Source organism: Branchiostoma belcheri, unplaced genomic scaffold, assembly GCF_001625305.1.
Source record: "Branchiostoma belcheri isolate BF01 breed outbred unplaced genomic scaffold, Haploidv18h27 scaffold40, whole genome shotgun sequence".
In the NCBI taxonomy this organism is placed as follows: domain Eukaryota; kingdom Metazoa; phylum Chordata; class Leptocardii; order Amphioxiformes; family Branchiostomatidae; genus Branchiostoma; species Branchiostoma belcheri.
In genome coordinates, this window is record NW_017804021.1 from 1,716,569 (window position 1) to 1,743,843 (window position 27,275).

The 27,275-nt window shown below is 43.4% G+C and overlaps 1 protein-coding gene and 1 pseudogene across 1 annotated transcript in view; one reads left to right on the forward strand and one right to left on the reverse strand.

Moving 5' to 3' along the window:
• The window catches only part of LOC109477618, a 59,320-nt gene extending 49,758 nt beyond the window's left edge, over positions 1–9,562 (forward strand). The window contains exons 60-72 of the mRNA XM_019778963.1: positions 161–312; positions 874–1,013; positions 1,507–1,718; positions 2,189–2,431; positions 2,974–3,138; positions 3,395–3,548; positions 4,597–4,779; positions 5,224–5,483; positions 6,090–6,207; positions 6,724–6,845; positions 7,237–7,332; positions 8,530–8,613; positions 9,294–9,562. Coding sequence (XP_019634522.1) covers positions 161–312; positions 874–1,013; positions 1,507–1,718; positions 2,189–2,431; positions 2,974–3,138; positions 3,395–3,548; positions 4,597–4,779; positions 5,224–5,483; positions 6,090–6,207; positions 6,724–6,845; positions 7,237–7,332; positions 8,530–8,613; positions 9,294–9,362 — 1,998 coding nt within the window. The 3' untranslated portion in view covers positions 9,363–9,562. The remainder of the gene's footprint in view (positions 1–160; positions 313–873; positions 1,014–1,506; positions 1,719–2,188; positions 2,432–2,973; positions 3,139–3,394; positions 3,549–4,596; positions 4,780–5,223; positions 5,484–6,089; positions 6,208–6,723; positions 6,846–7,236; positions 7,333–8,529; positions 8,614–9,293) is intronic.
• Positions 9,563–10,811: 1,249 nt separating this feature from the next.
• The window catches only part of LOC109477503, a 23,070-nt pseudogene continuing 6,606 nt past the window's right edge, over positions 10,812–27,275 (reverse strand).

Sequence of the window (27,275 nt, forward strand, 5' to 3'; positions counted from 1 at the left end):
TGGGTACTGAGGTGATGTGCCAGATGAGGAAGAACATGCAGAGGTCCATGGGAGTCGTCCCTCTGCCCATGTACAACACTAAAGAGGTCCATACTAGTTACTATGTACATGTACAGGGTACAGATATCAGTACTAACTGTGAATCTTACACACTTGTCAGGTGGGTACTGAGGTGATGTGCCAGATGAGGAAGAACATGCAGAGGTCCATGGGAGTCGTCCCTCTGCCCATGATGAGGACCAAGATCCACCAGCTGAACCTGGTCCAGGGCCGCATCGCTGCTGACCTGCACCTGCCCTTCAAGTGGCACAGGTAAGCAGCTGGGGACATGCTAGCTTCATCCTATGGTTCACACACTCACAAAGGCTTGGTTTGGTTTTGTTCCTGGACTAGATAGCATCTGCCCTTTCCATCAGAAAGCAATAGTAACACTGTCACAAGTCAAGAAGTCTATTTCTCTCTGGGCAATGCTAGCTTCACTCTATGGTTCACATACGAGCATGTGTTGGTTTTGGTTTTTGTCTTGGACTACATAACATTTACTCCTTTTCATTAAAGAGAAAAATCATGTTATTTGCACACTTAGAAAGAACTATGGTCTTTGTTCTCTGTGGTCATGAAACTCGTCTTTGATGAGTAAGACTCCAGACAGATTAATATGTGCTAAGTCTTACACTCCTGTAGTTGTGTGAGGCACACGTTACAGTATAATCTAATAAATTGCAGTTACTGAATTGCTAAATTGCTAATGGCAATGGCCCCAATTCTCTTGCTTGCTAGGTGCTTGACCAGTAGACGGGCTGCTAGAAATGTGATGTAGTTATAAGGCTACTGCATTTATCTCCAAGCAAACCTTTTCCTTCATCTCTGCAGCTTCGAGTCAATGCCCCAGCCGTACGCCCAGATGGTGGACATGTGGGAGAACCAGATCAAGCCCATGGCTAACTACTCTGTCTGGGACACCATCTACCGCTACAAGCCTACCTCCTACAGCATGGTGCCTCCTTTCATGGGTATGTCCTAACTTATTCTGTAATCTCGTCTTAAACAAACAAACAAACAAACATCTACCGCTACAAGCCTGCCAGTTACAGCATGGTGCCTCCTTTCATGGGTACGTCCCAATTCATTCCTTAATCTCAACACACGAACAAACAAAAATTTGCAAACAAAAACAAAGATCTACCGCAACATGCCTTAAGCAAATAGGTTGTTTCCTCATTCTTTTCCTGTCATTTGCAATTAAGCCAAGAAGTTTAACACAGTATAACAGACGTGTAGCAGACACCCTGTGGTGTTGGGTTACATTATGTAGCAAGTTGCAGGACAGAGTTAAAGGGGCTGGTCACATACATGTATAATGAAATTGTTTGAGTAAGAATAAACATAGAAGTTTTTTAGGCTAGACCACATGAATACATTGTGCCTTTGCTTTGCAAGTGTTTCTTTCTACTGATAGTATGTCATTCTAACCTAGATTTCCTCTTACATTTTGTATTTCCCCAGCTGATGCCCTGATCTCTGGCAAGCAGCACTTCCTCACCTTTGACAAGAAGCACTTTGAGTTTGGCGGAGACTGCAGCTACGTTCTGGCACGGGACATGATCGACGGAAACTTCAGCGTCGTGCTGAACTACCACTCCGGCTCCGAGCTGCAGAAGAAATCCCTCGTCGTTATCATCGATGAGAAGACCTACGAGATCTTCCCAACCGGCGTGGTCAGTTCTTATTCTATTCACAATGGAACCATACTTTACCCAGAACCATGCCTGGGGCAAATCTACATGTAATAGTACATTCCATTGTAGATTTCCGTTTATCTTCCCCAGACCTACGAGATCTTCCCCACCGGTGTGGTCGGTTGTTTCATTGAATAATTCTTACTAGAAGTTTCCTCTACCGATACGATAAGGGATAGACATAGAAGCAACAAAAAGCCAAGCATAATCTGTCAGTTCTCAACAGCTCCCAATAAATTAGATGTGAAAACATGCTTTATCCTGAAACTATAATCATGATAATCATTGTGAAACCTGCTGCCATCAATCTATCCATTTTCTTGAGTATCTCATCACCTAGTGAAGACTGAAAACTATTGATTGTATTCACAAATGGTTAATAAACCAAACCAAACCAAACCTGGATGTCTAACCTTCATCATCTTTTTAATAATTCTCCCCCTTCTCAGATGAAGCGTGAGAACCAGGACACGGAGCTTCCCCTGCAGGACAAGAACACCGTCATCCGCCGCGAGGGCGAGCGCGTCGTCGTCTCCAACTCCAACGGAGTGGCCGTGACCTGCGACCTGACCCACGACCTCTGCAACGTGCAGGTGTCTGGCTGGTACTTCGGGAAGACCGCCGGTCTGTTCGGCATCTACAACAACGAGAAGAACGATGAGTTCACCAGCTCCGACGGCACCAAGACTCAGGTACATTGTAACACTATGCAAGGAACTCAGGGCTTGTTTGAGGAAGATTGTGGTGCAGCTTTGAGGGTAAAAAGCTGGTATTAATGATAAACTGAGCTATTTGTACATGGAAACTTGATTCAGTTTCTCTTGTTGCAATTTCACGATGCTTGTTGTAAGACCGTGGCTTTCTAATATTTGTTTACAAATTCTAAATGCATCTTTATTGTCATTGGGCACTTTATATTCCCGATCAACTGAAAAGCAAGGTTCCTATTATATTAACTTAACCCAAAAGCCTAGAGTTGCATGGCTAGCTCTTCAAGAAATGCTACCTGCGAATGAACTCTTCTTTTGAATGACAGTCCAACCTGATGAAGATTATTCACAACTTCATCACCACTGAGGTTACGGGCGTATTGCATATTTGTGACTGAGCACATACATTCCTTTGCATACTCAGGACCTTCTGCAGTTCACCAACAGCTGGGATGTGAGCAAGAACTGTTGCAGGAAAATTTGCATATTCGTGACTGAACACATACATTCCTTTGCATCCTTAGGACCTCCTGCAGTTCACCAGCAGCTGGGACGTTAGCAAGAGCTGCCGCAGGAACCGTAACAAGGCTCGTACCTGCAGCCCCGGCCCACAGGACAGCAGGGCTGAGCAGGTGTGCAGGCAGATGTTCAAGGACCAGAGCTCCCCGCTCAGGAGATGCTTCAACATCGTAAGTATGGCCATCTGGAGAATGAGTGAATAAAAGAGTGAATGAATATCTAGGGAACGAGTGACGAGTGAGCGATTGAATGAATGAACGAGTTATCCACTCAAGTGATGCTGTATCAGCATTGTAAATCTGTCAGAACCATACATCTGGGAATAAAAGAAGGAACGAACAGCATGCCAGACAATTTTTATAAATGATAATCATTTGAGCACAAACACCCTGCAGTGTACTAAACTGCATGTGCCCCTGTCCCCAGGTTGATGTGACTCCGTTCCACGACATGTGTAAGTCTGACGTCTGTGAGAACCAGAACTCCGTGAACCCGTCCACCCTGCCGTGTAACGTCACCGCTGCCTACATCGAGCAGTGCCGTAAGGCTGGCGTGCCACTCAACATGCCCAAGATGTGCGGTGAGTCTTTTTATTTATTTATTTATTCGGCTTACAAAGAAGCCAGGGTGTCCCAACTAGTCAAAGACTATTACTAAGGGACACCCTGGGGGAAAGATGAAAATTGTTAGACATACATGGGAATACATATTACAAATTACAGTGAGTCTTTTGTTCACTTTTGTCTGCTTTAATTCACATAGAGAGCATGGCCTTGCTAGTGTGAAGGCTTGTTGACTGCTGCCTACCCCTCTACATGTGTCAGGGACCCCCGTAGCAGTATAATCTAAGCCTGGATAAGGAAAATAAACTTTAAGTCTTAGAGTATCACGCTTTAAAGCTGCAGACCATCGCGAGTAAGAACAACTATTACAGGCTCTCGTTCTTCCCTCGCACCATCAAGGAGTGGAATGAACTTGAGCCCAGTGTGGCGGAGGCGAAGTCCATCTCCCAGTTTAAAGCTGAGCTGGGACGGGCTTCGCTGCATTGAGCTGCTTCCCGGTCCTTGTACATATGTAAATACGTGTAACACTAGCACCACTGATTTCACTTGTCCTGTCCTTGCACTTGTCCATGTCCACCCCTACCTTACCCTTTGTTTGCACTTTGCACACAGTATTAATGCGCAGCTGCTAGTAATCTTCTCTTTAGAAGGCTAAGCAGTATCAAAGATGATGATGAAACCACCTTCAGGCCTGACACACTAGTTGTGTACAGTAAGTGCAAGATGTAGATCCGTCCAAAACCTCTCGAGGTGTCGACTTGGAGTTCAAAATTAGACCAGAGCCACTCACACAGGCATTCTGAGCACTGCAGTGCTCAGAATGCCTGTGTGCAATGCCTGTAGCTCTATTGCAAAGTAAGATCAGTCAATATTGCCGCAAGGAGGGTGACGGACAGGCAATGAATCATGAATTTTTAAATTTTATAAATTTAATAAATTAATAATAAATCTAATAATTTTTATTTAAATTTAATAAATTTTTTCCTCCAGTGACAAACAAAAAACCTACCTTTGAGGCTAGTCTTCAGATTGAAACTAAAGCTTTTATGTTTTTGTTTCCCCCAGTGACCTGCCAGAACCCTGACGGCTCCGTGTTCCACGAGGGTGAGCAGAGCCGCATCACCGACACGCGCAAGGTCAACACGGCCGACATCGTTGTCGTGGTGGAGGAGAAGACCTGCAACCGGCGCAGGGCCCCGCAGCTCACTGACCTGGTGCAGTACCTGGATACTCAGCTGCAGCGCAAGGGTAGGTTATATCGTCACTGTAATTGTACCTTATACTGTCACTCACTGTAACTCTAACCCTAACTCAAATGCCGTTGGGCACCGCAGCTCACCGATCTGGTGCAGTATCTGGACACTCAGCTGCAGCACAAGGGTAGGGGACATAATCATAGTACTGAGTAGTACCTAACTAGGTTAGGTATTGTGAACTCCTTGTAGACATATTAATGTCATAGAATTTCAAGCAGGCTGTGACAAGACCAACCAGTGGCAAGGATCTACGATCAAGGATCTTTTCTGTAACAAGGCAGTTGATATGAAGTTTGTAATCAAACTGATTTGAAAAGAGTAATCTTTCTTGCAGCCTGAGATGGCATCAGAGCAGGTTTTCAAGCTTGTACTTGACTGAGCTTGACTAAGACTAAGACTAAGCTTCTTGTTTTAATTCCATTCTTCTATCCCCCAGGAATGAAGGACAACCGCTTTGCCCTGGTTGGCTATGGCGGTGAGGGCGTCCACGACGAATCTCACACCCACACCATCTCCGGACAGCTGTTCCACGACGCCCGCCAGTTCGTCCTCGGAGTGGAGAAGCTGGAGTTTGGGGAGGGAACCAACAACGACGCCTTCACGTCGCTGCGCATGGCCGCCGACTATCCGTTCCGCACCGGCGCCGCCAAGTCCATCGTCATCCTGTCCTGCTCCGAGGAGTGCCAGGAGTCTCAGGTGAGAACAGGTGGTCTTAATTCAGGTGTTAGATCCTTACACAGCAGGTGTTCTAAGGTGTATATTATAAACATAAGGCTGTTTGTAAGTCCATCGTCATCCTGTCCTGCTCCGAGGAGTGCCAGGAGTCTCAGGTGAGAACAGGGGTTCTTACTTCAGGTGTTAGATCCTCCCACAACAGGTGTTCTTGGATGTGGCCTATACGTGTTATGTCAGGAGACACAGTTAAGCACTGGTGCTCTTCGATGTATTTGTACATAATATGTTGGGAAACCCAGGTAGATACAGGTCTTCTAAGATTTGCATGTATAACAATGTAGGGAAATTTATGTGATTTACAAAGCCTTCTTTTTGACTTCACTGAGGTAAACAAAGGTGTTCTAAGAGTTATTATAACGTAGGGGAATCTACAAATTAGAAAATTGTCTATCTGGGAACAATTCAAAAACATTGTATAGTCAGCAAAAGAAACCAATATCAAAATGCCAACCATAGCTAGAGCCTGAAATTTGATGGTGAATCATTGAATGACTGGCACCAGGAAGAGGAAGCCTTTAGAAGCCCCTATACCGTCAGTGTTGTAACGTCTTGATTCTCCCCCCTCAGGGTGACTACAAGCAGATCTCTTCCATGCTGAAGGAGCGTGACATCACCGTGCACCTGCTGAAGGACCACCGCTTCCGCCTCAGGAAGACCAAGGACATCGACAGGGTCACCATCTACGGTAAGACGTCTTAATAACCCAACAAATGTATCTTAAAAACTGACCAGCATTCATATATACTTAAGGTATGGAAGTACAGTTGTTTTTGGTGGGCTGTCTGTGGTTTGCGTAATATCTGTTTGTCAGTTCAAAATGTCAGACACAGGAAATGGGGGTAAACAAGAACTCAAAATACTTCCCATAGGTCGGTAGTCTCTGATTTCATGTTCAGGCCTGGAATGCGGTCTTAAAAACGTGTTATAATTTAATACTTTATTGATGAAACCATGGATAGGACAGTGTCAATCTTTTCTTCAGATAAATTCCCGAGCTAGTGGAATCTTGCTTGAGTTCTTTATTGGTGTGTTTGACAGAAAACCTTGCTATATATTTGATGATAACCATGCGATGTTAAATTTGTTATTTTGTCATGTTGGAACCTTGGTCTTGGACTTGAGTTCTGCATTGGTTTGCTTGACAGAAAGTCTTGCTGTACATTTGATAATAACCATGCAATGTTTTTGGTTATTTCCTCAGGTCTGGACCGTCGTGAGGTGTTCACCAGTAAGGACGTGAGCCGCGACTTTGACAAGTCCAGTCTGCTGCAGTACGTCAAGGCTCCCAAGGACATGTGCTCCGCTCTGGCGCTCGAGACTGAGGTGAGCTGTCATTTATTTACTCTTTTTATCATTCACTATAAGTAAGTTTTATTCATCAATCCATTCATTCACTGACTGGAAACTGAGGTCACAGATCATACATTAACTTCCTCATTGCTTCTTTCAGATATTTCAACATATACGTAGTTCTTGTTCTGCCGCAGTTTAATTTATCCCTAGGATTGTTACTTTGACTCTAAGTAAAATGCTATCAAAAACTATCAAATGCAAATACTGCAGCTTGCATGTACAGCAACACTAACCTGTTATTTTATCTTAGCATGGCAGTTGATCTGTGCTGGTACAAGTCATTATGAAATAAAGACTAAACTTTAACTGCCAGCACTATAATGAATTGGGACTTACCCCTCTTATGTTATCCCTTTTCCAGGGCTGCATCTTTGACTCCAACTCCATCAACAACAAGGAGTTCCTGGATGTGTACAGCCGGCGCGTGTCCGGCTCCGTGCGCCCCGCACCCTGCCAGGTAGGGCTCTTGTGTTTTAGAAATGTTAAATAGGAAACATAAGATACCGCTACAGTCTACGGCGAGAGGGCCGCTTCCGAGCAACCAAGAGCAGAACCAAAAGACATGAACTGTCCTTTGTCCCCAGAGCACTGAAACTGTGCTACCACTCTGGCAACTGATTCTTACAACTCCATGTTACAACTTACTGCTTCCTAGCGATATGCAAACTATGTGTAAATAGTTGTTCTTTGAAATTTGAGGACGTAATATATATTGTCCGTGTAAAGTGTTTTTAAAATTTTAAAACATAGTTTTTATCAATCTTCTGTGTGTATTTTAAACATTGTCAAATATTGGCTCAATTCAAGTTTTTGTGAACTTCTAACATGTCATGCCAATGTGAACTAGAAAGGCCAATATTTGCTTTGGAGCAAATATAGCGATGGGTTCACCACATTTTACCACATGGCAGGGAAAGAATGAGAAACACAAGGGAAAACAATGCTTTACATTGATATAACTATAGTATGAAGTAACATACAACTAAGACTACAACAGTTGGATAGCTATTCCCTACATTATTGGTTAGGATTGCATAATGCAAACTGTTGATTTTCAAGATAAAAAGAAGCGTTCATAGCCCGCATTCCAATGCTGGAGCAGGAAAGCTTAAAATACCTACCAAAACACTTGAATACAGACATACTGTCAGTATGGCATGGCTCTGTGCAGGTGTAAATGAAGTTAAGCCAGTTAAATCCCAACAGCCAATCAGCAAGGAGAATAGAGGAAAGCTGCATGCCTATTGGTTGATGCCTTGCATGCCATTGTGATGACTCATGTCCAAATGTGGTAAACACTGCACACTTACACAGTAATACATTAGCTATTACACAGCCAAAAAACTCAAATAAAACCATTCTAAAAGCCTGTATCACAATAATTTAAAAAACGCCTAGGGGTATTTGCCCACTGTACCTCCATACCAAATTTCAGGACCTTAGGCCCTAAAATGAAGAAGCTGAATCCATTTAAAGATATGGCAGGAGGAGGAGGAGGAGGAGAAGGAGAAGGAGAAGAAACATCAGAAAAAGCAATATGGTTTCACCACACCACTTCGTGGTGTGGTGAACCCATAATAAAGCTGAATCTGAAGTTGAGTGCTTACCGGTATTTAAAAAGCCCTACGCCAACTTCATTCCTCTCTTCCTGCAGGTGTGCGACTGTGTGCAGGACACTTGGGGCGCCCCCAGGTCCGTCTGCAGGAAGTGCGACGAGGCCTTCAGCGTCGACATCCCCGTGAGTTACCCTTGCTGTGGTTACTGTTGCTAGATTACCATTGCTAGGGTTCTTGTTGCTAGGGTTACTGTTGCTAGGGTTACTGTTGCTACAGCTACATGTACTGTTGCTAGCATTACTGTAAAAAAGCTACTATATGGTTTCTATTGGTAGTGTTACTGATGCTGCTGTTACTGTTGCTTTGGTTACTGTTGCTAGGTTACTGTTGCTAGGGTTACTGTTGCTAAGGTTACTTTTGCTAGGGTTACTGTTGCTAGGGTTACTGTTACTGGGGTTACTGTTGCTAGGTTACTTGCTACATGGGTTATGTTGCTAAGGTCACTGTTGCTACCTGGCTACAGCTGTTAGGGTTACTGTTGCTAGAGTTACTGTTGACAAAGTTACTGTTGCTATAATGGTTCCTACAGCTATGGTTAGAATATTTTATCTTCAGCATCAACAACCCCAAGGAACATTTCGAAAAATGGTCGTAGAAGACAGAGGGCCACTAGTAGGCAGAATTCCTAATGATTGTTTCAAAATATTCCAAAAAACTGCAAAGTGGTCACACTAGTGTATTAGCTGTTATTGAAATAGTGCTGTGATGCTAGATGCTAGATAGAGGCAAGTAACATTCAATACTGAAAGCCTGTGTTAGATTAGACACCCACTTATACACTGTTGTTTTCTTGTCCTTCCAGATCTTCTCCTTCGATGAGTCCTCCAAGCAGAGCAGCCCCATCAGGAGCAAGTGGTGGCCTCTCTTCTAAACGCTTTCCAACAAAAACCGCTTCCTTATAGACATGTTCTGATGTAGACACATACTTTTTGCAATTATATATAAAGGAAAAAAATAAGCATAAACTCTTGAGGTGTAAAAGATTTCGTACTACACAGTTGTGTTGAGTGTTATTAAAACGTTGTTGAGTTTTCATATTGTGATTAAAGTGTTGATTTACAAGCAAATTAACTCGCCTCCTACTCTCGAATCTATTGTGCTCGCTCTTACATACTTTCCCAGTTTGCTGCAAAAGAAAAAACAACACAGAAAGCTGCTTTTTTTCTGGCTATATTAGACAGGATACTATCATGAAAGTTCATCTGTGTTGGCAGTTACATGTTTAAAGTTAAAACTTTTGGTCCAACACAAAAAAGTTCTCTCACCTAGACTGGTCGAAAGATCTAGGTGAGAGAACTTTTTATGTTGGAACAAGAGTTTTAACTTTAAACATAGACAGGATACATCCTTTCTCTGTGTGGTGCTATCATCCAAAAGCATGCAAGTATCAATGCAATGGTATTTAAAAAGTCGGTAACTATGTTAAGACAGGGTGTTAACAATGGGAGAAAGGTTCGCTATAGCCAATCTGGTATTGGTGATTAACGTGATAATGACTTGAAGGTGGTTTGGATCGAATGACTAAGTGATAATAATCAGGGAATATAAAATGCCGATCGTTTTCAGATGTGTTTCAATAATTGTAGATTACAGAAGATATACTAGAACCTAACGTTTGTATCGTCGAAGAGAGTTTGTTTGTCTCAATGTGGTTGTTTGATATACTTTCAATAAAATGATGAATCATAACACAAAGATTTCTTGTGATTCCTTGTTAATTCTAGCATGCCTTTAAGATTGATTTCTACTAAGAAGTAAGACTGATACATGTAAGTAGTAAGGTCAATCTAAAGGCTGTTAACTATCATATAGCCAGGCAACATTGACCAATCAGAAGTCTCCATTTTATATTGGTTTTGACATGAGCCCTTTAACAAGTTCTGTGAATGAAAGTATATAGTAGGGTGGATTCATTCCTCAAGCTAACTGACATCTAGTACACTGTAGCTGTCCCTCAGTAAGACATCTGGAGCTGCACAGTTCCCGTTCAGAATTTTTATTCACTCTGTCACGTGGCAGAAAGAATATCGTTTGCAACTAAAACTGGGCCAATAAAGGAGGTCCTTAGGCCCAAAATATTTGTACAAATCACATAAGTAGTAACAAAACTCATAACACAACCATAACTAACACATTGGGTATTAGCCTGGTATCCAGTCTGATTCGTGGTCGGGGCCGCAAGAGCTCTGTCCTGCCCGCCTCACATAGGTTTCCAGGTGTGTATTTCATGAGAGATTGATTAGCCCTCCAAATCCCCAAGCATACTGTCTCTTATTAGCGTAACACTCCTACCGGGACGGCCTGTTGCACTGGGCAGGGGAAGCTACTAGTATTAGAGCCCCTGAAGACACAATCTGCCCGAACACCCCAACAGCCCCAATCACGTAAGACTGGATACCAGGCTAGTTAGGTATAGATTAAGATATGCATGTTTGTAATACCCTATTGGGATTAGTTTGTTAGTGGGCCTTAGCTTTCCTCTTGCCACTGCTGTAGTCCCCAGCAGACAGGGCTAACAGCTTGTAGTACACGGCTAAACCAAACGTGGCGATGGATCCAACCACTACCAGGTACTCTGCTCGGTTAGAGTAGGGGGTGCCGCACATGGTGTACCTGTAACACAGAAAAACAGCACTGAGTCGTTGCTGGATTAAAAAGCTATATTACTGTTATCTCCAAGCAGATCCTACGGTGGCAAGGCAGTCTGTGGCAAACGAAGAGAAACAGCACTGAGTCTAGTCTCCACCAGACTCCTTTGTAGGCTGAATAAGTTGTAGAAATATGTCCAGCCAACTCCCCTGGCCAGCTACCTTGTTCTTTTTACGCCGATTTCTACTATTCATTTGAAGCTTGCAAGGAAGTCTGGTGGAGACTAGATTAAGTCATTGCTGTACTAAAAAGTTACAATTACATCTGTAATCTCCAAGCAGATCCTATGGTGGCTAGGCAGTCGGTGGCTTATGCTCACTGCTTTGTCAATGGTTCAACAAGCTGCCTTGCCACCGTAGGATCTGCTTTGAGATTCCATCACTACATGTATTTCTGTGCAAAGCTAATATGCATAAGGTTTACTTTCACATGGTCTAGCCTAACAAACTACTGCTCTGTTTATTCTTACACAAACACATTCGTATATATTATAATAATGTATGGTGAGAAGCCCCTCCAGCTCTGTCCTGCTACATAATGTAACCCAACACCACAGGGTGCCTACTACAGCACCAGTAGTTACCATGGTGGCAGACGTCTGTTCCAGATCATGACCTTATGGTTCCCTTATGTGTTTGGAGAAGAAGAAGAGGAAGAAGAAACTGAGTAAACACAATATGTTTCGGATCCCTTCTGTAAACTTCAAGGGATACTACAGACATCAAATCTTTGGACTCGGATGTCAAAAGAACCATACAGCATGCAGCACCCTTTATATAGATGGCATAAGGTTAAGCAAGAGTTGCAGAACTGAAAACTCTGACAAGCCCAACATCAAAATGGACACGTACCAGTCCATCCCGTGGGGTGGGGGTTTACCCCCGGGTAGACAGTGCCAGTCGAAGTACCCCTCGTCATAGTCAGTCACGTGCGAGGTACCGACCCTTCTGGACAACCTGGGGAGTTACGGGTCAGAGGTGACAGGTCAGAGGTTACGACCTGCCCTGCTACATCACATAATGTACTTGTGACAACCTCAGTCGCTCAACGGATATGACTGGGTCAGACATAATTATGTTACTAAATTTGGAATGTTTTTCTAGTAAAGGCTAGCTAAATGGATATGACTGACATATAAATATTAAAGTTTGGAAAGTTTGGAGAGTCACAATTCGAATATCCGTGAAACTCTCACAGGATGATGATGGAATATTTCTCCGGTAAAGGGTTAGAGGTGACATGAAGTCGGTACCGCCCCCCGTCTCACTTCAGAGAAGTTTTGTAGAAACCAGTTTTCTTTTCTCCGATGGTGACCTAAAATTTGACCAAGTTATCCACCCACTGAGAACATTTTCGGAATGCTCTACTGATACAGTTTAGCATTACTCTTGTTTGTGTGTGTGTGTGTGTGTGTGTGTGTGTGTTGTTTGTTTGTTTTTGCAACTCACCGGTCCGGTTGCCAGGTACATGTCCCCCTCTCGTTGCTTGTTTATTTGCTTGTTTATTTGTTTATTTGTTTTCCTGCTCACCGGTCCGGTTGCCAGGTACATGTCCTCCGTCTCATTACTTGTTTGTTTGTTTATTTGTTTGTTTTCCTGCTCACCTGTCCGGTTGCCAGGTACATGTCCTCCGTCTCATTACTTGTTTGTTTGTTTATTTGTTTGTTTTCCTGCTCACCTGTCCGGTTGCCAGGTACATGTCCTCCGTCTCGTTGCACGGCCCTGTCGGCTGGTGCAGTCCGATCGAACGCGCGTGTTCGGGCGTCGCCGTGGCAACGACCACCCACATCGTCAGGAAGTTGAGCAGCACGGAGACGGCGATCTCGTCAAACCAGCCTTGGCGGGCTGTTAAAAAGGCGGGAAAAACGTCAGCGTCACAGAAATCGTATACCATATATGGCGTTTGCACTCACGTGATTATGACGTCAGCTTTGTCCGCCATGTTGGAAGGTTACACCCAGTGATTTTCTTAGTTAAACCCAGACGTTTTCTTAGTTTCTGACCCAAAATCTCAGTTCCAATTTCCTTTTTTTTAGGTTTCTGCATCACGTTTCTACGGTTTACTTATAACCATTTGGCAGAATAAATCACGAAGGTGCAAAGAACACAGACAAAAAAAAACAGTATGTGCTACCTGAGTTGTTTCTAGCCTCGGCAGGACGGTTCCTGTCCGCTCCCCAGACGACCAGCACGAAGATACAAATCTGCATGAGTACAAACACACCCACGCACCCACCCACACACACACACTCACACACGTACACACACACACACACACACACACACACACACACACATAACAAACAAACAAACAAAAACATCTCACCTGAGTTGTTTCTAGCCTCCGCCGGACGGCTTCTATCCGCTCCCCACACAACCAGCACAAAGATACAGATGAGCATGAGTACCGGCACCTCGGCGTGAACTCCGAGCACGTCTTTCACGATGTGGAACAGCGGCACAAACTGAGTCGCCACGCCGACGGGAAACGTCAGGAACACCGCCACAGCAGCGCTGCCCAGCTCAGCAACCAGGCTGGGGGGTATCAATCATTTAGTACAGAAAATACGTTAATTGTACAGTGATGTGGTCCATGCTCATGCCCGCCACCAAACTATGGAGTTATCATTCATTTAGCATAGAAATTACATCCATTTTATATTTACATTATCTCCACCCAACTTCGCCAGGGAACTGTAGAGATACTATTCAATAAGTAGAGAAAAAAACGTATCATCATGACCTAGCACCACAAATGAATTGTGGAGATATCGTTCATTTAGTAGAGGAAAGCCAGTCATGTTTACAGTTACACTATCTCTAATGGCTTGGTCTTGTAAACCTCCGTCGTTCGAGGTTTGCTGTTTGAAATTTTTGGAGATACTACGACAGAACTGACAATCCACAAGGGCCTCTCGGGCTCCCTAGATCTTTGAGGCTGTACTGTAGCTCAGTTCTTCGCCGCTCGGCTTGACTAGGCACATTGGTAAGAGTTTTAAGCTACTTACTAACTGATCCAGTAGCAAAAGGCGGTCCCTACATTTAGTCTGTAGATTGCTGATGAGAATTATTGGTAGGATTCTGAGTCTTAGACTTACCCACTCCTCTGGAACATGCCCTGCCCTCCCATCAGCCCGTGTACTCCGTGGAACAGCAGTGTGAAGCTGGAGGCGAAGGACAGACGCCAGTACGGACTGCCCCACGGAACCCAGTACGTCCGGTCAAACCTGCATGGTGGGGAACAACGAACATGATGCTCCAACTTTCAATGGTAATCACAAGTTACAAAGGAATCTGTCAGACACTACAATTTTATATAATTCCAACAACGTTGCTCCAAGTCTAAATGATGATCCGGCAACATACGGGCATCTTATACTATTAGTGTCCGGCTAATTACATCACACTTCAAGCAGCTCTTCCACTCGTCGGGAGGCACAATAAGCCCTTGACAGCGAGAGAATGTATATAACACAGGCCACAGCTACTGACAGCACTGCAATTCCAAACATTTAATGTTTTAATACGTTACTTTCAAGTTAAAACTTAAATTCCGCGCATTTGGGATAAATCAAGAAGAAAATAAAGTACAACGGAAACAAGCTCAGTTTTCTATTGCTATGAAAGTTGATTACTAGTGAGGGATAGGGAAAACGTAACTCTGTAACGTCCGTGAATAAATACGACGAAAAATAACGCACACGTTCGGATCTGTGTCATGCCAGCTCCACCAGAGCATCTTGACTCCGGTGACGTCGAACACATGATAGTAGAGGGAGTCGACCAGAGCCGTGGCGCAGGCTGTCGCGAACAGTCCCAGCCTCAGCCGGGCGGCAGCCACACTGGACGTGTAGATCACCGAAATGTCTGAAAGGTAGGAATGAAATATACTGTACGGAAGACTTAAAAAATCCTAGAAACTTAAAGTAAGTGATAGTAGAGGGAGTCGACCAGAGCCGTAGCGCAGGCTGTCGCGAACAGACCCAGCCTCAACCGTGCGGCTGCCACACTGGACGTGTAGATCACCGAAATGTCTGCAGGAGGAAGGGTTAAAGAATGACTATTATGTACGAAACAGCATATAGTACAATGCTAAACTTTATTCCAACACAAAGGCGACAGTGGTCGCTGAAAATTTGATCCTTGTGTGCAGCTTGTGCTGGAATGAACTTAAGCATTGTGCTATAAGTACTACCAACACAGATGAACTTCCATGATTTAGTCATTACTGTGAACCTCTCTGTTTACGCGTACACATTTTTTCACTGGCACAACGGTCTTCTAACCAGCTTAGCCTGGATGCCATACACAAGTACACTAGGCCAAGAGTTGTGGATCAGGGCTTAACTGATGGGGGCTGTGGTGTAATTTCCTTAGAGCCGTAGAGCCGAGGAACTGGCCTATGTGCGCGCTGGAACACCAAATTCAGGCTGACCACGACTCTCATTCATATTCTGGAATCCAAGTTGTCGTATCTGACCCTTTTGTGGTCTGCGGTTAGAGAATTCTCCTGCCGACATTCGTCCATACAATCAAACACACACGAGACAAAGTAATGTTTCCTCACACTGGCAGACGATGTATGACGGCAGCCTCTGCCCGGCGAACATGAGGGTGGACTGCGCGTGCCAGAAGTTGTTGATCTGCGGGACCCAGTAGCTGAACACCTCGGTGAAGACGCCGTGCGCCAGGGCCGAAAAGTACAGCCAGGGGTACCGCCCTCCTTTCCGCAGCGCTGGGGGCAAACAATTCGATACGATTCTTTGTCTTTCTTACATATTTAATGATGAAATCACAAGAAAAGGCGCCAGAAGGCGCAAAACTGATCATGACCTTTGTCATTGCCAGACCTACCGACATGCAAAATATTATGACAATGCATTCGTAGCTTCATGAGTTATACGGGACAAAGTATGCGGAAAAACAAACAAACACACACACACTGACAGGAATCTTAAAAACAATACCTCTGTTCACGGAGTTTGAATAGCAACATATTTCGGTGCACTGTATATTAGAGATAGCTATTATAACTAGAGTAACAAGCACTACAGATATTACTTATTAATTCCATATAACATATTCATTCCAGGGGAATTTTTCTACGTATTTTCTCATTAGCATTATGAATTAATTGATTAATGGCTAATTAATCAATCAATCGATTTACTGACTTATTGATCGTAATGAACAGCTCACCATGTAGGAGTAGGAGCGCTGCGATGACGTGGAATATGACGTCAGGCACGAGGTAAGTCGGGTGGGCTCGGTAGTTTTCGGCAGGGTTCCGAAAGGCCACCCACCAACTCAAGGGCTGAGAATAATACAGGTAAGTACTAACGTTACAGTGTGAAATCAGTATATAGTAGAGTGGATTCATTCCTCAAGCTACCCGACATCTTGCACACACAGTCGTCCCTCAGTAAGACATCTGGAGCCGCATAGTTCCTGTTTGGAACTTTTATTCAGCCTGTCACACGACCGGTTTCGCCTGTTACAGTGCGAAATCAGTTATATCCAATTGTATTTGTCCCCTGTGGTGGCGGCATTAATATAAGTTGATAAAACTTAAGTGTGCCGTCACCACGTCTGGTGATTACATGTTGGAATAAAAAAAAAGTTATATCCAATCGCATAAAGAATATATTCAGTGTTCGTGTACTAAAAGTGGGAGAACTCTACTTCTCATCTCTGAAAAACATGCCTTTTTCTCGCTATGATCACGACTGCAGTGTACAGCAAAATGGCGTCTATCCTCTACATGTATATTGTTTAGGTCACAAAATTGGCAAATCCTTTAAAATAGGGATTTATATAGTCTCATTTTGTACAGATCTATCCAAACACGGCCTTTCTGGAAGCTGAACGCCTCTTCAATACAAACCTGTACGATTGTTGAGTACACAGCGACAATATTTGGGTAATCGGGGCAAATGTTAGCAGCCGCCGCTATGAGGGTCAAGGGTCACCTGCTGCAGACGATATTGGGGGAGGGCGACCCCAACGAACTTCGAACGAGAAATCTGACCTAACTTTTGCTTACAATTTTGCACTGGTAGGTATAGCTACGAAGGTAACACTGAGGCCAACACTTTTGACTTTGTTCTGTTGTGGTTCGTTCATTATTGTGACCCAATGAAGCTACATTTTCTTGTCAAAAACAAACAATAATCCTGACCATATGGAAGTGGATAGTTTTCATAAAAATCCAACCTACCGCTGGTTCTATGGTTATATCTGGGTAGCGGTGAGTGTTATAGATGAATTTTTTCCTCAGAGTATCTCCTTAAACAAACTATCGTGAAGGCTACATGTGATTTTTCCACAAAATTAGGTTTTAGGTAACTTTATTGGCCATATACAGAATGTCAACATTACGTGTTTGTCATATACTGAACGTCAACACGTCAACGTGTTATGTAGATGTAGATGTAGATGTAGATGTAGATTCCTTCAGGCCAGGTTATGATCTGACTTGACTCAGGTTTTGCATAGGTCTGGACTAGTTTTGATACACCTATAAGATAAAGACATCTATGAAACTATACTATAGAAACTATAGAGATTACAAAAATGTAGTTAGCGTTGAAAAGGTTCAAAGTACGCTATGATATTACACTGTTACCAGTGCTGACACAAATGTATGAATCGCAAACTGCAAACAACACAGTATTTATCCATGTACATCTACTGTCTGTATTGAATGCAAAACTTTACCTCAGGTCGGGACTCCATTGTTGTGCACGTCGGTAGAGTATTTTTCTCCAAGACGCTATCTTCGAAGAAAACTTGGTCAAACTCAAAGAAGTCCACCCTAAAACTTTGAGGTGGCCCTGTTCAATAAGTGAGCTCTTAGGATGTCAGTGAAAAATACTAGTATATAGCCGTCTCAGCTGTGGTCTAGTGCCCTCAAAACTCCTTCAAGCTGCTACAAGACCCGCCCACAAACACACGCCCCTTTTTCTGTAACTGCACGCAGGTGACGTGGGATGTGGTGTGGACTTCAGCCCGTAACTTTATCTCTTTCTATCGCTTGTCTTTCCGCACGTAGCGCTTAAGCTGGGGGACCAGTTTGCGGGTCAAAGGTTGTGTTTGTTTAACCTTTGTACCGCGCTGGGAGCTGCCATTTTGTGTAGACGTTTCAGAATCTTCAAAATAAAAAGCAGAAACCTTTGTCGCAACAAGACATACAGAACTGTCCCCATTAACGACATGTATATGCTCTTGTTCTTACAAGTAAAACACAGCCAACATTATGGATACTTTTTCAGTAGAACCAGATGTTGTACTGCACAATAACAGACTCCTAAATCGACTTACTCAAAAGGTAGTATGTCATAGTTTATATACCCTGTCCTTGGTGCTGACTGCCATCCATATACATAACTGTACCTATCTTTACCATGATGTCTGTAGTGTCTGTAATATTTGACGCTGTGTAATATGTACAGGTGCCAATATGTTACACTCTATATACCACAAATAACGCTGTATTCCCTGTCCTTGGTGCTGACTGAATTCCCTATCTGAAATCTATATAATTATTTCTGACATAACGCACAAAGATATCCAATATGTGATTTAAGCATGCTTTATAATTGGACATCCTATATTCAAGGATCTTTCCAAATTAAAATTTACCAGTGTTTTGACCTCGACGAAATCCCTGAGAAATGATACACACAAATCATTTAGTATACTGATGTATATCTATAATTGCTTTTAGAATATGATCCAGAATCGAAGAAACAGAGAATTATATCCTTTCCCCCGGGCAGTATGATTGTCCTGGCTCGATATTTTCTTATGATTATTGACGATGTTGTCACATCAAAACGTCCGGGAATTATTCGATATTCAAGTTGAATATTGAAGTTCAAGGCTGTGACGTAGGTGATAAGGGTTATACCATGTTGTACAGAGGAGGGGTGTTCTGGATTCTTTTCTTTTTGCATACTGTCTAATATTTCAGTATCTATTTCATCTAAAAAAAGACATAAAAATGTTTGTTGAAAACGTCTTTAATTTTGGCAACATTTGCATGGGATGAGACTCTACTTTGCACACCATACAGGAAAAGGCAAAAGTTGACTGGATTTCCACAAAATCTGTCGATCATTCAAGAATATAGTAATAGTTCAACTTCAATCACCCTACGACACTATTCGTAGTCAGAAATATTAGTCTCGTATGGTTAACCTATTAAGTACAAGCATGTACACGTTTATTGCCGAATACACACAATCAACTTATTTGCTTTCATTCCAGAAACCAGTGCTTTCAAATGACACCGATAGTCTACAGCAATAATTTCATTATTATTGAGTGGGGAAAACCAAAGTGTTGATTTCACTACTTTCTAAAGAACAGTTAAAATTTTTATGTGGTTCGAATTTCCTGTCAACATCTACATGTTAAGAACGAAATTTGTTGCCTTTGATCCAATTTCCACGCACCCCTTGCAACACACGTCTGTATATGGTATCACATACTCTTTTAACAAACATGGCGATTACATATCCCGGTCAACTGGTTGCAGTGCGGCTTTAAAACGCTAGAAGCGCTCGTGCACTATCTGATTTGAGAACAACCAAATACTAGTAAATACGTTTTATGGTAAATCGTACTCGACATATTCTTCTTAAACGTCTACCTTTGTATTTGTTTATTTATTTTGACGACGTGATAAAACATTGATCAATCCGGGTTCACGGCTGAAAAAATATACATGTATTCCAATCTTCTCATTGCAGTACTCATCAGAATCGCCAGGTAGCGTTCGAAAATGGTCTCTTTGAAGAACTACCACGATAAATACATGTGATCTACAGATAATGTCTGTATAAACCGTCACTCTGACTCGTCCAATTCCTTTCACTGACAAAGTCTTGAAAGAGTAAAAGCAGTCTGACTTTACAGTTGAAAAATATATATATCCCGGCCTCTTGATTGCAGTGTGGGTCTTATCCGCTAGGGAGCACGGTGACATCGGCTGGATGTTGCAGTAATATCATTTCTGTATCAAATGCCAGCATTCCTCGGGTGTCAGAGGTTGAAAAGCTGCGTGCAGTACCCCTCCAAGTCGCTAGATGCACCACTCCTTCGTGTATGTCTCGCGGTTGCACACCTTGCCTTCTTAAAGATGACAGCTTGCTCAAAGGTGTTGTCAAGAAGGTGCAATTTAAGAAAACCGGGTTTCTTGTTGCATCCTCCGGTTGCTAGGCGACGAGATTGCCTCTTCCCGCCAAAAGGCGTCGTTGTCATCTTGCAGGTTTAGCGACAGGAAAAGCGCGGGAAAACCACCCGTTCCAGGCTCGTCTCAAGAAAAGACACAGCTCGCGTCTTAAAGTCACTTCACGCTTTCCTCGGAAGGCCACTTGGATTTGTCGTCCTTCGGTGGTTTTTCCACATCCGGGAACTCTGTTGTCGTCTCTTCGTTCCCGCCATTTTCCCTGGCGGGGGACGACTGCCCCGAGGCATGCCGGGAGTTTTCATCGGACGATCCGTTGGTGGAACGCACTTCAATGTCATTGTCGATTGCTGGAAAGAAAGAAAAAAAAGGATCTTAAATTTTTATCTATAACCACATTTTAACCACACTTTAATTTCTTGAATCTTCAAGCCATACTTTATATGATGTTGTTATAGTCATATAGCAACGGGGGAGCCGTTACAAATTCGGATGGCACCCAGGCTAATATAGTCATAACCATATTTTGTAGATTTTCTAGAACTTAGAAGTAACGTTAAGCACAGTTTCCTATATATGGTAAAGCAAGGATCAAACTTGAATGTGAATTTTATAATTGCTATTCTCTATGGTGTAAAACTAGGCTTATATTCTACCCTCTCATTCTTGATGCATCCTCCTGAATGATTTTACTCAGCCTATGCACCCTCTACTACTAAAAGTCAATATCCTACCATTACCAAGTACATTATACCCAAAGCATGTAATGTCCTTGATCCTACACGCAATGAAGTTTGATCATTTGCCCATCAGCTAGGCCAAGTCATCAGCAGTTACCCTGTATCCATCCCTGAGGTGTCGTACCAAAGTTCACGGTCAATCGCTCCCCCGTGGTATCAAACCGGTGTTTCCATCCAAATCACCCCCCGCGGCGCCGTACCGACCTAAGGCCACACCGACTTAATTTTATGGATGACATCCTCTGAAGACCCCCAAACTAGTGCGCGCGGGCGAATAAAAAAAATCCGGTCAAAAATAAAAATGCTGCTAAACCAGAGGAATACAAAGCTGGTATTGTGAATTTGCGGCAGTACATAGCGACGTATACGACAAGCCGACACGTTCTGGCTTTTTGCGGAATTAATGAATTGGCACTGTACGTATTACTGAGTTCTTGAGTCGTGGAGCGTCGGTAGCCTGGCCCCGTATTGTCGCTAACTACCATCGACTACCCAGGCCTTGAACCAGGCTAGAGCCTAGGGGTAATTCTTTTATTTTTATTTTTTGAGAACAGGAGAAAATCAATGCGCGCGCGGATGTCATCCATAAAATTAAGTCGGTGTGGCCTAATCAATGTTAGCCTCCCTCTAGGCGCCTTCAAGATGTTTATACCGTCTTGATGGCCGTTTAAGACGAGATTCGTCCGGCTGAGGCCACGTTTTCATGACCTTGGGGACCCGTTAGTAACTGGAAGCCGGCGCGCCATCATCGAATCGAACAGGCTTCGGGTTCTTAATCGATCGTTCTATCGCGGTGTAACATTACCCGGAACGGCCATTATGGGCTGGGTAGCTGCACTTACACTTGGAAGTGCTCCTAGGGGGGGACCAAATGCGTTCTTTTTTTCGTTGAGGAAAACAAATACAAGGTCAGATAGGGTCAAAATGGCGCTGAACTATATAGTTTTATGCCTCGTTCTAACAGTGCAAACCGATGAACAATAGCAGAAGAAAGTGCGAATTAAAGTACAACAGAACAGAAATAAGCGACAAACGCACCAATATTTCATTGTAAACGTAAGAAAATGTCAATATTGTTATGCCAATGTCACTATAAGTTTAGCGGAACTATAAGCTTTAAGCTATAAACTATAAGTGTATTTAATATGGGTTTGGGTTACTGAAACGCATAACCGAAAGCGAAAAAGCCTTTGAAAAAAAAAACAATACCATTATAAAGTTAGCCTGGATGCCAGACCCAAAGCACACTGGGCCCAAAGTAATATCCAGTGCACACTAGATATTACTTTGAGCCCAGTGGCAGTAGTGCTATGGATCTGGCATCCAGGCTATTATAAAGTTTGGCAAGATGCGTAACACACCAGTGTGCATTAACTTTATTGATTCTAAAGTTAGCCTGGATGGCAGACCCAAAGCACACTGGGCCCAAAGTAACACCCAGTGTACACTGGATAATACTTTGGGCCCGGTGGCATTATGCTATGAGTCTGGCATCTAGGCGATTATAAAGTTTGGCAAAGTGCGTAACACCCCAGTGCACATTAGGGTTAGGGTTAGCACTGTAACAGGCGAAAACGGTAGTGTGACATGCTAAATTAATAAAATAAAAGTTCTAAACGGGAACTATGCAGCTCCAGGGACGACTGCGTGTGCAAGATGTCGGTAGCTTGAGGAATGAATCCCCTCTACTATATACACCAGTGCACATTAAGTACAAACCACGTTATATAAGACTAATAGGTCCTCCAGTCAACAGGGTCACCTAAACGTTAAGCCCATCTGACAAGCACTTAACGTCCAAACCATCGGGGGGTTCCCTCACGGTGCCAATAGTTAATCATAGGCGACAGACCGTACCGTAGAGAGGGCGTCAGGTGGGCGGCGGGACTCTCACTTGGCGCCGAGGAGCGCCCGCTGAGTGCCCGGTGGCCAACGGGGCGAGTCATTAAAAAGCCGGCGACATTGTAGACTTTTTATTTCACTAATCTCGAGCCCCCCTGGCATTAGGACCTGTCGTTTTTACCGGGTATGCTCGTACATCACACCACGTTTCGTGCTCTACGGAGAATAGGTTTCCTGAACCCTTGGCGAGGGAACAGCGAGAGATAGACGGGCGCTTAGGAGAGGGGTAACTTCTGCCAATTACGGGATCGTCTGGTCACTTTTGACGGGCGGCACGAAAAAGGGCGGTCGATCAAAATATTTTAGCGCTGCGATGGTTTTTGCAAAAGCTGTGATATCACGTTTGTATGGAAACTGATCAGATTTTTTTTCACTCTGATGGCCGATGAATTGTGTATGGGCTTTCAAAAGGTTTGTCTGTAGACATCCAGGTAATGAGATACACAGATATACAGAGAATAGGCTTGCTGAACCCTTGGTGAGGGAAAAGTGAGAGATAGACGGGCGCTTAGGAGATGGGTAACTTTTGCCAATTACGGGATCGTCTGGTCACTTTTGCGGGCTGCGCGGTCGATTTTGGCGCTATGATCGCACATTTCTATGGCAACAAATTGCTGTTTCAATTTGTTCACTGGTGGTCAAAGAATTGTGTATGGGCTTTTATGAGGTGAAACCTTAGAAGCGTCACCGTGGCCTGGGGTATTGTTTTTTACTTGTCTATCTTTCTCTCTCTCGCCCTCTTTCTCAACGCATGTGCCTGTGTGTGTGTGTCCATGTGTGTTTGTGTGTGTGGAGTGTGTGTGTGAGTGTGTGTGATTGTGTGTGTTTGCTGGTCTGTATGTCTTTATTCGTCTGACCTGGGTGTGGGGGCGAAGACCTGGGTGTAGGGGCGAAGATTGATTTGTTGTTAGATATACAGAGTTATCGGAAACGCCTTGAATGGCCCACGTAATAAGATATAGCTAGCAGGGGACGGAAGCATTGATCGTAACTTCCAAACGGTTTAAAAACTTTGCTGCTTATTTGGATTCGCAGATAACCCGTGTGTGTTCAGGGTGGGTGTTAATGGTCGTCCCTAGGAACGTCAAGTTCACGGTTCGGCAGGTTCAGGGTCGATACTGCACGGGAACACCTGCAGCGGTTTTAAAGATTTTTTTTTGCTTTAATGGATCCAGCCACTACGCCGAGTATATGTCTAGTAATTCTTCACCCCTCAGGAAGTGAAGTTTCTGGCTTGTCTATATGTTGTTACCAATGTACTACACATTGTAGTATTGCCTTGATATCTAATACCTTACTCCATTGGATATTGCCATGCTTTCGCAGTGCTGCTATCTTGTGTTTTTGGGGACCGAAATGGTCGCAAAACAGTATTGGTAAGGGGCTGAAGTATGCCATATTGTAGTTTCCTTATTCTGTTGGGTATTTGTAGGAGGGGGAAGTTGAAGGCACAATTGGAAATGAAAACTTGGTATGCCGCAGGACTGTTGAGCCATAAATGACCGGACAAAAATCGTTGAATCGTCGAATCATTGAAAGTAGTACCTGTGCCCCCCTCCCCCTTCCCGTGCGCCCCCCCCCCTAGTGCCCCCCTCCCCCTTCACACCTCACCTTTTACTGGCTCTGACTCCGGTTCATCGATGACCTGCACGCACCAGGCAGGGAAGATGCCGACCCTGCCCCGCCGGTACCCGTACCACCACCTGGACAATAGTTCAAATCATCAGATGTAAATTTTCTGTTTGAACAATGTTTGCTCCTTAGAGGTGTTGCGCCAGTTTGCAAGTTGTTGAAAGTTATTTGTTTATTTATTTATTGTTTAATTCAGGCAGAGCCCATAGACATAGATACACGTGACAAAGACGACAACATAATATACATAGATCTAAAAATACAGTGACTAGGTTAAAAAGTGGAGAAGTGGCCTATTCATGGTTTACGGACCATATGACAATACCGTCGCCAAAACTGGCTTGTCGCAAACACCTCTAGTTATTGTTCTAGATTGCAATATTTGTAACAGTTAAATAGTCTGTTCATCTGATTATCTAAAATATCGTTTGTCTGTAGTGAATTGTTTTCAAAATTTGTTTGTAAATTGGACGTAATTCAGTGTTCCCCACTGCAATGTTCAATGAAGTGATCTTGAATCTCACCCGTCCCTGCCCGTATGCAGGATCTCCACCACTTCTCCCACCTCCAGGTGCAGGCCCCCGTCTCCGGGAGGGTAGTAGCTAGAGATCACCTGCGCTCGGCACCTTTCTGTGGGAAAAACAGTAGCACAGTAACAATCCTGTAACATAAAAACTCATATCTGCTTATTGGATATTATATAGCTTTCGATAGCCAAAACAGACCCCAACAGCTAGGCAGTATTGACGCCTTCGGTAGCCTATTCAGTGCTTTCTTGTAGTAACTAGAAATCACTTGCGCGCGGCATCTTTCTGTGGGAAAAACATTAGCACAGTAACATCTATGTAACATTAATAGCTCTGGGCTAAATAGTATATAGTAACGTTACATGTAAGTAACATTTCTGTAACATAAAAATTCATATCTGCTTCGGGGTAAGACTATGATCAACTTCTAACACCCCAAGGTATAAAATCCACGAATCTACCATAGTAGGAGACATAGAAAAGCCTCCAGTCGTTTCCGCGGTCTTCTTCAATGCGAATGACCCACTACTTATGATATTATGGACACGTGACTCAGACAATGGGCCAAAGGTGGCAATGCAGAAAAAGCCCATGGAGAAAACGGGGTTCAGTCAATCTGTGGAACGCATACTAGTATTTGAAAGATCTGACTGGAGATTCGGTAATAGAGACTGCTAAAGATGTAAGTTTGAGTTTGTGTGACTCACTTGCGTTTTTGTCCCCCGCCCCTGCCTGGAATGATGTACTGAGTGAGTCGTTCTAAAGAAGGCCCTAGAAGCGGCAGAAGACTCGGTAACTATGTCTTTTTTGTGTGGAATACAACTTCGGGTTTAAGGTTTGTGTAATTCACTGGTGTTTTGTCCCGCTCTCCTAAATTTACGGTACTACTGACTCAGTCGTTCTAAATAGGAATCCCTGTAAGATTCAGTAACTATGTCTTCTCTTCCTGTGTGGAACACAAGTCTGTGTTTGTGTAACTCACTTGCGTTTTTGTCCCCCGCCCCTGCCTGGCAGACGCCCGTCCAGCCATTCACTCTGCACATGAACTCCGCAGGCTGGGTGATCCGCACAACCTGCAACATAGAAGTCATAGTGTGGTGGTTTCACTGATTAAGAACATGGTTTTGATCTCATCATTACTTGAAATCGTAGCGAGATAATGTTACTAAGATAAACTAATTTGACAGTAAAATGAGTACGTGTATTGCGTTAGAGACAATAAATGAAAGACCTGTGTTTTCCATACCTCGGGTACGTTAAATAACTCATATACGCCTAAAAGAGTCGAAAAGAGTAGGGGTAGTTTCTGGTGTGGTCGGATCAAACCTTACTTCTATGGCCGCACCTGGGGCAGTTATTGTCGTATTGAAGTCACAGGAGCTCTGAAAGGCTGTCATGTCAGACCCTTGCGATTCAGTCATACCAATATTGTACGATCCTTGCGAAGAGATATATATTGCCCCCTCCCCCCCCCAAAAAAAAACCTAAACAGAAGAACCAACCTGACACGTGTTGTAGCTGGGCCAAACTTAACTAAACTAAACTAAACTAAACTAAGCTAAACTGGACTGAACTTGACTAACCTGGACTAAACTAATCTAAACCCACCTGACACGTGTTGTAGCTGGGCTTGTCCCGCCGTTTCCGTGCACAGATGATCCCCGCAATCAGCAAAGTCAAAACCAGCGACGCCCCTCCAGTCGCCACGCCGGCGATTATGGATATGTCCAACCACGTTAGGCTGTCCACTACTAACTCTGCGGAGGAAAACGGAACATTTTATTTGCTTGTTTGTTTGTTTATTTGTTTTCTGGGGTAACATGAGCAAAGTCAGAACCAGCGAGGGGCCGTCTGTTGCTACTCCCGCGATTATGGAGATGTCCAACCACGTTAGGCTGTCCACTACTGATTCTGTAGAGAAAAACATTTCAGTATGTTTATTTGGGGTTATTGCTAGTACAATTTACAAAAATAGTGTGAACTAGAAAGATAACATTTGCGACCAAGTTCATAATAGCCTTAGGAACTACTGCTCTGTTCATTCTTACTCAAACATATTCATATATATATACAAATAAATATATAAAATAGATATATATATATTTATTTGTATATATATATATATATATATTTATTTGTATATAT